This window comes from Bos mutus, chromosome 19 (assembly GCF_027580195.1).
Source record: "Bos mutus isolate GX-2022 chromosome 19, NWIPB_WYAK_1.1, whole genome shotgun sequence".
Lineage (NCBI taxonomy): Eukaryota > Metazoa > Chordata > Mammalia > Artiodactyla > Bovidae > Bos > Bos mutus.
In genome coordinates this window covers 44419559-44433371 of record NC_091635.1, presented here as the reverse complement: position 1 = coordinate 44433371, position 13813 = coordinate 44419559, and the positions used below count along the sequence as shown (strand labels likewise).

General features: G+C 53.7%; 2 protein-coding genes across 4 annotated transcripts in view; both read right to left on the bottom strand.

The window, feature by feature from the left end:
* Positions 1-359: 359 nt before the first annotated feature.
* On the bottom strand, positions 360-8408 carry CDK5R1 (cyclin dependent kinase 5 regulatory subunit 1). 2 transcript variants are annotated; one of them, XM_070390441.1, is made up of 2 exons: positions 4940-8408; positions 360-4175 (listed from the first exon to the last, which is right to left on the bottom strand). In XM_070390441.1, exon 2 carries the CDS (start codon positions 4038-4040, stop codon positions 3117-3119), a length of 924 nt encoding a protein of 307 aa, XP_070246542.1. In that variant the 5' UTR covers positions 4041-4175; positions 4940-8408; the 3' UTR covers positions 360-3116. The 2 variants fall into 2 exon arrangements, with proteins under 2 accessions (XP_070246542.1, XP_070246543.1); XM_070390442.1 differs by lacking the exon at positions 4940-8408 and adding an exon at positions 4486-4625.
* A 301-nt stretch (positions 8409-8709) lies between these two features.
* The window catches only part of PSMD11 (proteasome 26S subunit, non-ATPase 11), a 28819-nt gene continuing 23715 nt past the window's right edge, over positions 8710-13813 (bottom strand). Inside the window, exons 9-14 of one of the 2 annotated variants that reach the window (XM_070390440.1) lie at positions 13261-13323; positions 11511-11636; positions 10997-11032; positions 10688-10739; positions 10247-10389; positions 8710-9579 (exon numbers count right to left, since the gene is read on the bottom strand). In XM_070390440.1, coding sequence (XP_070246541.1) covers positions 10247-10389; positions 10688-10739; positions 10997-11032; positions 11511-11636; positions 13261-13323 — 420 coding nt within the window. In that variant the 3' untranslated portion in view covers positions 8710-9579. Of the gene's footprint in view, positions 9580-9855; positions 10127-10246; positions 10390-10687; positions 10740-10996; positions 11033-11510; positions 11637-13260; positions 13324-13813 lie in introns of those variants that run through there. The other variant, XM_070390439.1, reaches the window with a different exon arrangement.

Sequence of the window (13813 nt, the reverse complement as noted above, 5' to 3'; positions counted from 1 at the left end):
CTCCTGCTGCCCGGGGGACCTTGGGGCAGTGCGCTACAAGCAGAGCCTGGGCCAGCACACTTGGGGGCCCAGCCCTCGCCAGGCCATACCTGGGCCTGACCCTCCCTGGTCGGAGGTCCTGGGCCTTGAGAGACCAACTCCTGCCCTGGCCACACCAAGAAACCCAAGTTGACTTCACCTGGGCTTCTTTCTTAATCACCTTAACAGTGAACACAATTGTTAAGCCTTCTCCCCTAACCCTGCCCTCCTCCCCTCCCCCACACCACAATCCAATTATGTTCTGAGCACAAGAATCCTTTATAAAAATGAGCCCCCAGACTGCTCTTGAAGGATGTGCCCACAAAAAACAGTCTGTGTAATGGATGGTCAGTGCATTTTATTTAATCAGCACAGTACAAAAATAAATAAAAATAAGGGGAGGGGAATTAAATTACAGCCAAACTGAGCTTCATGACCTTGTCAGATTATAAACCACACATACTTACAAACACGCTACGCATACATACAAAAATGAGACAAATATAAATTAATATTAACAATACCCACAGTTTGGTCAAAGAATAGCTACAGAAGAAATTGCACTAAAAAACCAACATACATCACACATGTGTAATTAGCAGTTTCAAATATACAGCTAAGAATAGTTCCAAGTGGAAAAAAAAAATGGCACATTTCCTTTTCATTGCAAGTTTAACAACTGCTAGAACAAAACTAAGTTCTAATAACTGCATGGAAAGAATATATCAACCCTTCAGGTTTTACAAGAAAAAAGAGGAAAACCAAATCCTGAACTATTATTCCTGTGACTTGTTCTGTGCACGGGTGTAATTTTCACAGCCATCTGTTCTAAGATTATTTTTCTTAAGACACAAAATGCTCCTGGTTTGCATGCACAATATCACTGTAAAAGCAACAATTAAAGAATAAAGGGTGGGGTTTTTTTTGTAGATTAGTTTTTCTTTTTTTTTTTAATTGTTCTAAAAGTAGTCTTCATAGCAGCATGTCAAATGGGTTCATTGCTTGCACACTCAAGTATATCGGTTTCTTTACACAATACTGATGACCAGTGCAAGAGGAGGAGACCTTGCCAGGCTTCATATGGATGGAACTAGAGACTTCTTTCTTTAGTCCCCAACCATTCCTGAAATTTGCACCGCCTCCATAAATTAAAAAAATAAATATGGAGAGAGAGAAGGAAACACACACGACTGGAATCTCGCGGGTGCGCGTTCTCGCCGTTTCAGGCCCAGCAAGGCCCACGAAGGAGCGACTCCAGACCCCGGTCCCGGCTGCTGACACTTGGCCCCGGGACGCCACCCCTCCCCCACCCTCGTGTGCTGCCGGGACCCCCGCCGCCCCCGCCGGCCGCCTACCTCGGGTCACACACGGCAGCAGAATCTGCACAGACAGGCTGTGTGACAACTCCCGCGGAGGAGAGGCTCTGCACGCGAGGTCCCCGCCGGCAGCCGCGGGTTCCTTCCAGCCCCGCGGCAGGTAAATCTGGCCGGCGGTCCTGGGAGCGGCTGGGCGTGGGCCTCAGGGCGCAGCTGAGGCCCGTGCTCCCAGCTTGGGGCAGGCCCTCGTTCTCGCGAGCACCACGGGGCCGCAGGCTCGACGCCGGGCCTGTTAAATCGGGAGCTCAGTTTCACAGCTTTCTCTTTTTTATGTGAATTTCAGTAGTGCTTGTGCTGAAATGGCAGCCACCTGGAAGCTAATCCTATGTAAAACGGCCCCCTGCCTCCCTCACCCCCAGCCTCCCCTTCCAGCTCCCCTTGGGGTTTGAGACTGGAAGAGAGAATTCTCTGTGGGCCTTCACATCAGTCTTTGTTCCCCAAAGCCAGAGGGATCACGGAAGGCTGGCTCCCTTCTCTGGGTCCTCTCCCAAGCCCCCAGCCACCAATCTGGGAGAATCAGAAAGAAAATTAAGTGACACATCATGGGTTTTTGTTTTTTTTTTTCAGCCACTAAGGTTGAAGGTGGAGACCCAAACCAGCAGCTGCAAATGATCAGCGGGAGAATCAGCAGGCAGTCAGGAGTTCGGCTCCCGGCTCATAATTGTCTCCAAGATCCAGCCGTCTCCCTGGGCCTTTCGGGACAAGGCTTCGTCTTCAGAAGAGACTCAACTGTTTGGAAACAGCTTTACATCAACAGGGGGTGAGGGGAGGGGCGCATCATTACCACATCACCCTGGTCCCTGATATCACCCCCGCCCCAATCCCTGCAGCTCCGCAGGGCAAATGTCATGGGCACTGGCTCAGAACCAGGCATGGCAGCCCCACCTGCCCGGGAGGCAGGCTGTTGACAATGGGCACCTGCAGCTGCCCTGGCCTTCGCCATGGGGTGACTAAGCTGCATGATTCAAATGAAAAATTCACCCAAGAAAGGAGTTGTCCCTGGCGTCACCCCACCCCTTGGGAGCCGGGACCCAAAATGAAAGAACTTAGTGAGTCAAACCAGCTCATTAACCAACACGGCTGGGGGTGGGGGACGAAGGAGGGGGGGTTGTTGGGGGGTGGGGGCGGTTCCATGTCTCCATGAAAGGAAAGCCCTTCTCCCTAAAAAAGAAAAAAGAGCAAACCAGGGTCGTGCATGGCCAAATTAGAGGACATGATCTTCGCACCAGGCCGGCTTCCCCTCGATTGAAGAGGCTGTCCCAGGGCCACGGGCGTTTGGCCTCCTAAGCCCACGTGCGGCGCAGTCCAGGTGGCCGGCTTCAGGAGCCTCTGGGAGAACAGACGACCCAGAACAGGAGCCAGCAAAGGGCCTCCAACCAGAAACTCCAGTTCCTCCCTGGGCTGCCTGGCTGTGGGCCGCCTTCCCTGCCTTGGTCCAGCAAGGGCGCAGGCGGCAGAGGCCAGTCAGTCCTTTCAATTCCCCAGAGTGAGATGTTGGGGGCCACGGTGGCTCTGAATACATCTTCTGAATGTTGCACAAGGTTCAGGAGTTCAGAAGCGCCCAGAGTTCTTGGCAGGGTGGAGGAAAACCCCAAGGAGGGGAGGTGGGAAGGGAGAGGCCCTTGGTGGCTTTGCTAAACACATACTGTACACAAAATCTGATTTAAGAATAAATTTTTAAAAATGAATTGAATCCTTGAGCCATGATGCAGGCTGGCGGGCTCACCGGTCCAGCCCGAGGAGGAGCCGCTTCTTGTCCTCCTGGCCGCTCTCGTTCTTCAGGTCGGAGAACACCTGCGTGAAGTAGTGGGGGTCGGCGTTGATCTGCAGCATCTTGGAGCTCATGAGGTTGATGACGGAGAGACAGCGGTCCCAAAAGGCCTCCTTGCAGCTCTCCACCAGGAAGGGCTTGAGCGGGTAGGAGATCTCGTTGCCCATGTAGGAGTAGGAGAGGTACAGGCAGGTCAGCAGGACCGCCTGGAGCTCGTGGTCGGAACCCACCTCGGAGGAGATGACATCCCGGCAGAGCATGTAGAGGAAGACCACGTTGGCCGGCGTGATGAAGCCCTGGTCCTGCCAGCCCTGCAGCAGCAGCGAGCGGTCCACGCTGCGCAGCCAGAGCACAGGGTCCGTGGGGGACAGGTGCTTCAGGCGGTAGCACCGGCGACAGAGGAACTCGCCCAGGCAGCGCAGCAGCTCGCTGGTGGACGCCTGGACGATGACCCGTTTGGGCGTCCCTGCGGAGCTGACGGCAGGGTGCGGGGCCTTCTTGACGGACGAGGAGACCCCGGTCTGCGAACCCGAGAGCTGGCTGGCAGGGGGGGCGGGCGGCTGGGCCGGCGGGGGCTGGGCGAACGTGGACAGGTTGGCGCACGACAGCGACTTCTTCAGGTTCTCATTGTTGAGGTGCGTGATGTTGTTCTGATAGCTGCTGTTGGGCTGCACCTTCTTGGAGTTCTTCTTCTTGGCCGACACGGCCACGATCCTCTTCCACGGCAGCACGGAGATGATGGAGTGCCGCTTCAGGTTCTTGTCCTTGGCGTTCTTGCTGTTCTGCACGGCCGTGTAGTGGCCCACCGTGGCCGCGCCATCCTCAAACAGCGTGGCCTTCCGGTAGCTGGGGGACAGGGACAGCACCGTGCCCATGGTGCCGCTGCGCGCCGGGCGGGGACCCGCGCCCCTGCGCGCCCAGCCTGCCGGCTGGAGGAAAGAAGCTCACCGAGCCGCGGCGGCCAGGGGGAGGCGGGGGCGCTCCCGAGGTCGCGTGCCGCCCCTCCGGATCTGTGGGGCAAAACAAGATGGTTCTCAGCATCAGGCGGGGCTCGCGCCGCGCTCCTCCGCCCCGGCCTTGGCGGCCCCGGCCCCGGCCCCGCGCCCGGGGCCTTCCCTGGTTGACACGGCCCCGCCCGCGTCCCCGCGCCGCAACCCCGGCCTCTCCACTGCGGCACCGAGACCCGCTCCCGCCGCGGTCCGGATGGCAGCGCGGGGGCGCGGGAGCCGGCGGAGGCGGCCGGGGACCCCGCCTCGACACTGCGCGCGGCCGCGGCCCCGGTCCCCCGGGGACAGCGGGCTGCCCGAGGGGCAGGCTTACCGAGCAGGTGGCTCCGGCGCTCCGCACCTTCCGCAATGCGCGCCGCGGCTCAGCGCCGCGGTCCCGGGGCTCGGCGGGGCTCGCGCGCGGCGGCGGCGGCTCGGGAGCTTCTGTCCAAGGTTCTGCAGGCGCCGCGGCCCCGCCCCCCGCTCGGCCGCCTTCGCCGCCGCCGCCGCCGCCGCGCCCGCGCCCGCCCCGGCGCGCACCTCAGCGGCCTCCCTCTCGGGCGCGCGCGCGCGCGGCCCACGCGCCGGCCGGGCCTGGTCTCACCCGGGAGCTGGGGCCGCCGCCGTGCTCAGCACGAGCGGCGCGCGGTGCGGGCAGCGACGCGGCCGCGAGCTCCGGGCTCCTCTCTACTCGCCGCGCCCCATCCAGGACCCAGACTCCGGCGGCGGGGACTCGCGGCACCTCCCCGTCCCGCCCCGCGGAGCCGCCCCCTCCCCGCACTGCTCACCGCCCGCTCGGCGCTGCCGCGCCAGCAGCAGCCCGGCCGCGTGAGACTCGCGAACGCACCGCGCAGCTGAGCTTGGGCGGGTGGGGAGCTCCGGACGGGGAGGGCTGGGGCGGGGCCGGGGAGCGACCCCGCCCGCCGCCCCGCCCAGACACGTGCTGCCTTTGTTCCCGCCGCGGCGTCCGCAGCTGCCGGCGGCGGGGGCACCCTCGGCCGCGTCCGCGCCCCGGCCGCCCGAGAAGCAGTCCACGGAGGCTGGGACCCGAGTAGCCTCCTTCCATTTAATGCCCGAGATCCCGGGGACAGAAGCTAGGGCGCTCAGGGAGCAAGGGCGGAGAGGGGGGAGGCCTCAGTGCCACGCGCATCCGGAGGGGACTGTCCCATGAATTCAGAGTGCTTTTCCCTCCGAGACCTCTGTTGTCCCATCCGGGTCAATGCCCACCAACCAGGTAAGTCTCAGAAATACAGGCCAGAGGCGTAGGCTGCTCTGGGCCGTTCCACGGAGCTACTCGCCTTCCCACACTACACCTGGACAGGGCCCTGAGGCTCCTGGCTCGGTCACTGCCCCCGAGACGGATGAATACTGAGCCCATCCTTAATGTGACCTCAGAATTTCCACAGGCCCTCTTTATCTGTTATAGTACAACTGAAGCACTTGCTTCAACCAGCCTCTGATCTGCCGACTTTATTTTTCATGCTAAGCGGGTATAATTTGAAGACTCGGTGCTCCTAAAATTATTAAATTCTGAGTCAAATTCTGGTTCTGTTAAGAACTTTTCACAAAGAACAAGAATCCTTCACAACGGCTCTTCTTGTTATTCTTTTAGTTTGGTTCTAGAGATGGGTGACTCAGATTTGACCACTAACCTGGGAAAGAGGAGAGAGAGACTTAAACCATGTCCTGTTTCCAATTACCACTCTGGACTTGGTAAGGAGGAAGTGGCAGTCCAGAGAATACCCAGTCCCCTGATGCCCAGACCACTCCAGCAACCTGCGTCAGCTCTGCCTACTGCCCTGAGCAGTATTAAAATCTGGTGTCACAACAATGCTACATCATCGGAAAGTACTAGAATTTGCTAAAGTACTACCCAGAGGTTTCTCTGTCAGTAATGGCCTGGGTGGCCATATAGTGGAAATGCAGTGCTCGGTACTGAGGCTACTTCTTGTGGCGCTCTTTAGAAACATCCACAGCAGCTGTCATTTTAACTTAGAAGGTAAAGGCTGGCCCTTAGCTTGGTGTGCCCCTCCCTCTGAATGCTCAAGGAACAGCCCCTACCTGCTTTTCTAATGGAGCTGTGCTCTGTAGAAGGAGCTGAGCATCAGTCTCCTCCGGGTCCCTGGCCCAGTGACTCTTCGTAAGGCAAAGCTGGACCCCAGCCTTTTTTCATTTTGCCCCTAGTGGAGGCCCCGCTCCTGACTTGGCCTGTGACCACATTGCTTTTCCTGTGTCCCCTTCAGATTATGGAAGGTTAAGCAGGGAATAAATGCTTTCCACTTTCCCAAATATGCTTAGATTTCTAAGCCTATAATCTACCCCTTATAACTATCTGGACCCACCCTGCTACCGGTACCTGCAGATTTCAATTCTAACTATTCTCAGCTCATGGTGGGCAGTTCCACTTGACTCCATCCTACTTCCCAAACCATGATGGAAGCTCGCGTTGGCCTGGGCCTTTTCCAGCCTGGCCACTCTCATGTCCTCTCTTGCCTTTGTCCAGTCAGCCCTCACCTACTACCTTCAAAAAGAGCTCTTGGCAGAACTATCCCAACCTCCTCACACTTGTCAGAGGTGAAGTCACGTGTGCAGCAGGGCATGAATGGGATGGTGCTGCCAGCATACTGGCTGTTGTGACCGAGGAACCCTAGACGCTGTCCACGCGTGTCATGCCCGCTCTGTTTTGAGGAGCCATACCACTCTGCTCACCCAGCCCACCACCACCCTCCTCAAGCTCCCATCACTGCTCCAAATGCGAAGCAAGGAAGAGCAACCATCTGCCCGAAACGGCAGAATCAAGGACCCAGGAGGCAGACCCAGATGAATGATGCACAGCTGTTTTCTTCCCGCTCTTCACCAGAGAACTGCAGGGAAGCGCTCCAGATCCCACCCCCATCCATCAGCCTCTTTATCCTATAGTCTGTCTCTAGCTGCTGGAAGGGCCAGCCCGCTTGGGACATGCGCTGCTGAGCTAGGACTTCCTGGAGCGTTCCCATGCTCTGCATGCCCCCTTCCCAAGGAAGGGAGGTCAGTGCCCCAGTCAGCCAGCCCCCGAAAGGGTTCCAGTAAAGCCAGGCTGAGCCCTGGCTCCTAAGGAAGTATGCTTTGTTCTCTCAGGCATCACAGAGCAGCATCTAGTGGCCCTTCTGGGCAGCACAGATTACATAACTCTAGCCTGCAGCAGGGTTTCAGAGCCAAGGGCCTCAGCCGCCGCTCCCAACGCCATCAGTATCTCATGAACACACAAGGAAGCCCTGGCACCGCGAAGCCTAGTGCCAGGGAGGGCCTCTAAGTGAGGGAGCCAGGCCCAGGCTAGCCCATGGGCCACCCCACCCTCTCAGCTGCAGCTGGATGCAGCTTATCGAGGTCTGGGAAAGGAAGCAGTCCTGCGAAGTCTAGAGCAGCGCTGTCTGAAAAACAGTAATAGTAATGTGAGCCACAAACACAAGCCACAGAGTTAACTCAGTATTTTCTAGCGGCCACACTTAAAAAGTGAAAGAAACAGGTGAATTTTAATAGTATATTTTATGTAACCTAGTAAGTGCACAAAATATTTCAACATATGTAAAAAGGAAGTTGAGCAATGAGTTTTTCATTCTTTTTTCACCTTCTTCAAAGTATTCTGGTTTGTTTACTTTTGCAAGACACCCCAGTTTGAACAAGCCACACTTCAAGGGCTGAAAGGCCGCACGGGGCCTGCAGCCACACACTGGGCAGCACAGGTCTAGAGGAGTCAGCAGACACGCTGAGGGAGGGGAGGGCAGGCTCTGAGCTCCTGGGACTGCCAAGCCTGCTCTGGTCCTGGATCCTTTGGGATATTTTTAAAGCCCTTTATTGAAGCACAACTCCTCCTCAAGTAGAACTATACACAGAGACACCACGTTGAAACATGACAGAGAGTGGCTCGGACTGGAGTTGGCAGCTAGAGCTCACCCCTTCCTCCCCGTGGCCCCAGAGTCCCACAGGAGTCTGAGGAGCAGGATGAAAACCAATGCTTTTGAACAAGATCCAAAAAAACTAAAACTAAACCACAACTGAATGCCAGGATTCTCCAGGCATCTGCCCTTCTGCTAACTGCATGTAACCCTCCCACCGCAATTACCCACAGAGGAAGCACCATCCTTGCTGTGCAGGTGAGGAAACAGGTTCAGAGGATATTACAACCCAAACCCCATGTCCTCACTGGACCACGAGACCTTGGAAAAACAAAGATAACTGAGCCCTTGTGCCCATTTCAGACCTCACAGACCAACCTTCTCACCCAAAGGCCTCCACATGACCCTGGCTCTAAAGGTCTCCCATGGAGCGAATTTGAGACAGCAGAGCTCTGTCCAGTCTCGAGGGCTACACTGACCTGTCTGGACTTGATCAGAAGCCCTCCAGCACTCAAGAAAGGACACTTTTTGAAAAAAAAAAATTGTTTTTATTGGAACTCATCTGAACATCAGATATACCTGGTGTTGGTTAGCAAGAACCGTTTGTACATTTGATATTGATGGTGCCAAAACCAAAACAGTGACTGGACATGATGGGGAAAGATGGTGAGAACAAAAACCTGATTCTGGAGAGGAAAATAAAAGCCAGTCAGATTCAGTGAGGATGCAAAACCTGGTACAACAAAATCCTTTTACAAAATATAAATTTATTACGAAAACCTGGAAGGATAATCTGAGAAAGGGAAAGAAAGATAAAAGGAAGGCAGCAAGAAGGAAGGAGGCAGGAAGGGGAGAGGAAAAAAGAGGGGAGAGAGGAAATGAGAGGAAGAAGAGAATACAGCTGAGCACAACAGAGGCGCAGAAGCTTACCTGCCCAAATGGCATTAAAGCCTTGCTATATAATCTCATCGTAAGACAAAGCATGCGGAAAACAGTGCTCTACCTCCCATCCGTCCCATTTCTAAGAGGTAAATAAAGACGCTCCCTGGGAGGGGGACATGAGGTTGCTCAAAAACCCAACAACGAAAATTAAGAGGAGGAAAAAAAAAACCCACACCCCACAGTCTCATTTCCAACGTTCACTGTTTAAAAAAGGAATAAATCCATCTGACAGCAGGAGAGGAGCGGTGGGACAGGGAGAGAAGCTGAAGGGTTTCAGACAGCCGGACTCCCCTGGGGGCAGAGGAGGAAGGGAGGGAGACATGGGGTGGTCGTCTGGCTGGGGAGGGTGGGGGCGGGAAGGAGGGAGAGACAGAAAAGAGCAGAGAAGGGGGGCAATTAAAACACTGACGTCTAATCTAGTTTACTGTGTTAAAAAGAGCCACATGCACAGCAGGCCCCTGAGGGCCCACACTGCTCCCCGTGTGGCCACGGTGGGCACGAGCTCCCGGCCACGTCCCATTCCTTCCAGGGTTGAGCGGAGCTGTGCAGGCGCTGCTGCTGCTGCTGCTGCAGTGGCGGCGGCGGGACCTTCGGCCAGTCTGCTGGGGCCACTGTTGGGGAAGGGCAGGCGGACAGGCCGTATGGCAGGGGACAGAACACCGAAACGCCTCATTTTCAAATAAAAAAGAAAAGAGCAGTCTATACACAGTTGTTTGTTTTGGTTCGGTACAAACAGAATAAAAAGTCGTTGCTTTGATGGTCAGGCAAACACCCAATTCGGAAGAGGAGGCAAGGTGACGCCCAGCGGGTGGGTTAGGAGCCCCGGTGGCTGGTGGAGCGCCTGGCTTGGCGGCCCTCTCCCGGGAGGCAGAGAGCACAGCTTTAGGTAGTGTAAGCCTTTTTCCTTTTATTTAGAATAACTTTTTTTTTTTCTTTTTCTTTTTTTTTAAGCAATTTCCCCACTCCCAAGTCGGGCCAGTAAAGATTACATGAAAACTGGCACACCTATCGGCTGGAATACAGATGCACCAAATGAGGATTTAAAAACTTTCCGAGCGAAAAGTAGAACAGAAAGAAAAAAGAATCTCCTAGCATTTTCCCCAAAGGTTTCACTCTCCCGCCACACACACTCTCCAAAGGACCGCTACAGATCCAACTCTGCAAGAGAAGACAGAGCAGTGTCAATCGGGGAAGCCGCCCGCGAGGCCACCGGGAGGCGTTCAGTCTCAGCAGGCAGAAGACAAGAGCTGCCCGGGCCGGCCCGGCGCCAGCACTCACCTATGTCAGCTTCTTGGCTTTGTTGTAGAGGGAATCCACTACTTTACTCATGTTCTGAATTGTTTCCAGAGCAGCTTCATACGTTTTATCTACTGGGGGTTCATCGAAAATAATCAAGACACCCTCCCCCTGGTCCAAGATCCCTGCAGGAAACACAAGCGAACCCAGGTAAAAGCAAGGATTAGACACATAAGCACTGAAGATGCAGCCCGCTCCCTAGCTGCCTCACTTTCTCCAGAAAGGAGGGGCAATAGTCACCTTCCTGTTCCCTTTGTGCGTGTTTATTATACGCTCTCATCACAGGGATGAGGTGGGCAAGGATCCCAGGGCGTCACCAAGGGGAACAACAGAGCGTCGTCATCCAACATCAACAAGAGCATGATGCCTCCTCACCACTTCATCACCTCCACCAGCACCCTCGCCTGTATGGCTGCTACTCACCATGAAATTTCTTGTCAAGAATCATCTGTGATAATTTCCTTTCCACGTCGGCCTAAAATCAAAGCACATGATTAAGGGGATCAGCTATCTACTGACAGCTAAGTGACACAAAAGTCTTGTATAAAAGGGTCCCAGGGCAAATGGCTTGAAACAGCAACACTGTGGCTCCACTCTGAGCCCACGGCCCCCAGTCCCCACTGAGCAGTAGGTTGGGGAGCTTTGCAATAAGGCCTGGTAGGTGTCAACAGCAGCCCCTCCACCTGCGCCCTTCCCCATCCCCACCCTCCAGACAAGCTCAGGACTCCTTACCTTGGAGAGTTTGATGAGGCTAGATATGTGTTCGATCTAAAAGGAAAGGTAAAAAGACACCAACACAGAAAGTTTTACTTTCGCCTCTAATACTGGGATGAGGGTAGTGCCGTATCTTGGATCCCGGCTGCATGTCATGGCCAGATCCTCTTTAGCCATGCCTGGTCCATCTGCCTTCCCTGCATCATTACAATGACCACACTCCTGTCCCACATGCCCAGAGGAGACAGCATTTACCACACGCACGGTGACTGCAAAAGCGGAGAGGAGGCTGCACCGAAAACAGGCAGGGGCGACCTCACCAGCCTCCACCTGACACCCCCCTCTCCTCAACTCTTGTTCCCTGTCATAAAAATCCCAAGCTCTTAGGGGGTCTCCTGCCTAATCCCAGGCACACCCTTGGTAGCGAGTTCCCATCTGGATGGGTGTGGGAAGGGAGGGGGAGACAGTGAGGAAGCCGAGCCAGAAACCCCCTCCCACCAGAGAAGAGCTGGAGTCCCCAGGAGGTTCTTACCTGTACTCGGGAAAAGGGCTCGATGACTCGGATCAGGTTCTGTTCCAGTAAGTTATCATACAGCTTGGCCAAGTGTGTGCTGATGATGGGGTCGTCCCGGAGCTCCGCCCGGTAGTCTGTCAGGGCCTGCCAAGAGAGCAGAGAAGGGCACAGAGGAGAGCTGAAAGCCACGGGCTACTTGCAGCTCCCTACAGAGTGTGCTGGCCCCGTAATTACACGCTCGACCCAAGAGGCCTGGAGGGTTTGCAGAAATGAAGGAGCTGCCATGAAGGCAGAAGACAAGGAACACAAAGAAATGAAAGATGAAGCCTACCCTAGGCACCTTGCTTCTGTCTGAAAGCCTCACACTGACCACTCAAACCATGCAAGCCCCACGAGCAGTTCAGCTTACAAGCTGAATTCACTGCACAAGCAGTTCTCAATGTGTGTTTCACAGAACAAGCACAGCCTCCAAGGCAGTGGGAGCAGGGCAATTCTGATGCTAAATAATGGGAAATGCTGAATTCCACAGCTAGCTCTTAGGGTTTTATAAGGAATATCAGCACAACATAGCTGCAGGTACCAGAAAGCAAAGTCCCTTTTTAATTTTGTTAGCCCTAGTGTTTCCCAAATATCTGATCATGGTCTTTTTTTTTAATCCCCCCTGCTAGAAATGTTCCATCCAAATTTGGGGATAAAATAATCTAAACTCTTTATTCATGTATGTGATCTATTTATCTTTAATAATATTCTTCAGTATCCCGCCTCATTTTAGCTGTGCTTTAACGTGTTAAGGGAAGCAAGCAAATCAAGCCAAGTAAGGAAATGAAACTGACAAGAAATCTCAAGGAAGATGATGAACCTTGGGGACAGTCAGAGAGCCACAATGTCTAGTTTCTATTTTTCTTCCTGGATCTAGGTTTGTTTTTATTAAGTTGGTGTTTATACTCAGATTAACAGGAAGCAGACTCAGAAAAGTATAAGTCTCACCCTGCTGCTTAGACAGGTTTTTCTCCCTTTCTAAACCTTCGCAAACATTGAGTGAAAGGCACAGGAGGCTAAGTAAGCCTAGAATTTCATCCTAAGGAAGAGTCTTTCAGCCCAGATGCACACATCACCACTGATGTCCACAGAGGAGACGCAAACCTGGCATTTCTGGAGCTGAAGGAACATCTAAGACCATGTCATATGGTGCCTGTGTCAGACCCTGATGCAAGTTAGCTGTGCGACTCAGGCATTCTCTTTAAATCCCAGCTTCCCCAAGCATAAAATGTAGGTAATAGGTTTGTTGTGAAAAATGAAGTGCAAGACAGATGACAAAACTTTATGAAACTGAAATGTACTGTATATAAATGAGATTTCACAACTCAAGTTTCACTGTACAAAAGCTTAACTACTTCTTGGGGGTGGGGAAAAGAGTTCTTAATTTTGGGTTCCTTAATGTTTACTTGTTTATTTTAGCTGCACTGGGTCTTTGTAATGGCACAGATCTAGTCCCCTGACCAGGGATGGAGCCCGGGCCCCTGGACCCCTGCGTTGGGAGTCTTGGCCACTGGACCACCAAGGAAGTCTCTACTTCTTGGTTTTGACCCTGTACTATACTTACGATGTAACCATGGGGGAAAACTGGGTGAATGGGACATGGGGTCACCCTGTACTATCTTTACAACTTCTTGTGAAACTGTAAGCATTTAAAGATGAAAAAACATTTTAAGTACTTAAATGGCCCTCCCCTCCACCTGGTTCCCTAGCAACCCAATACCATGCTTACCTTTTCAAAATCTGCCAGTGATCTGTTCTTGCTCGCCTGAGCCACACATTTTAATGCTTCTGTCTAAGAATAAAGAGAAGAAGAGTGACAGTGATCTATTCCGCACACTCACATCTCCACAAGTCATAAGAAACGTGATTCATCCGCACAACTCCTGGCTATCAGGAAGAACCTGCCCCATGACTCTTCTTCTTCAGAGGCCTGGGAAGAAAAGCCAGAGGAATGGAGTACCACTGTGTGCCAGTTTCCCTCCAAAAGCAGAAGTGATGTGAAGATACTAGGAGTACAAAGGTTTCCCAAAGAAAGGCTTTGATAAAGCATTCTCCAAAGATGAGAAGCTAAAAGGGAAAATGGCCAGAGAGGTGTGAATTCTTTCCCCTCCTCCAAGACTCCCTACCCTTACCTACACCCCCGGATGCCTTCCTGCCCTGAGACTTGATCACACCTCGTGCTTTATCAAAACTCACTCTGCTGGGTTTGGTGCAGGACATAAGCCAAGATTTACTTGCATTGGAATTGAGGCATCAAAACTCTACATATTACACTGAATGTT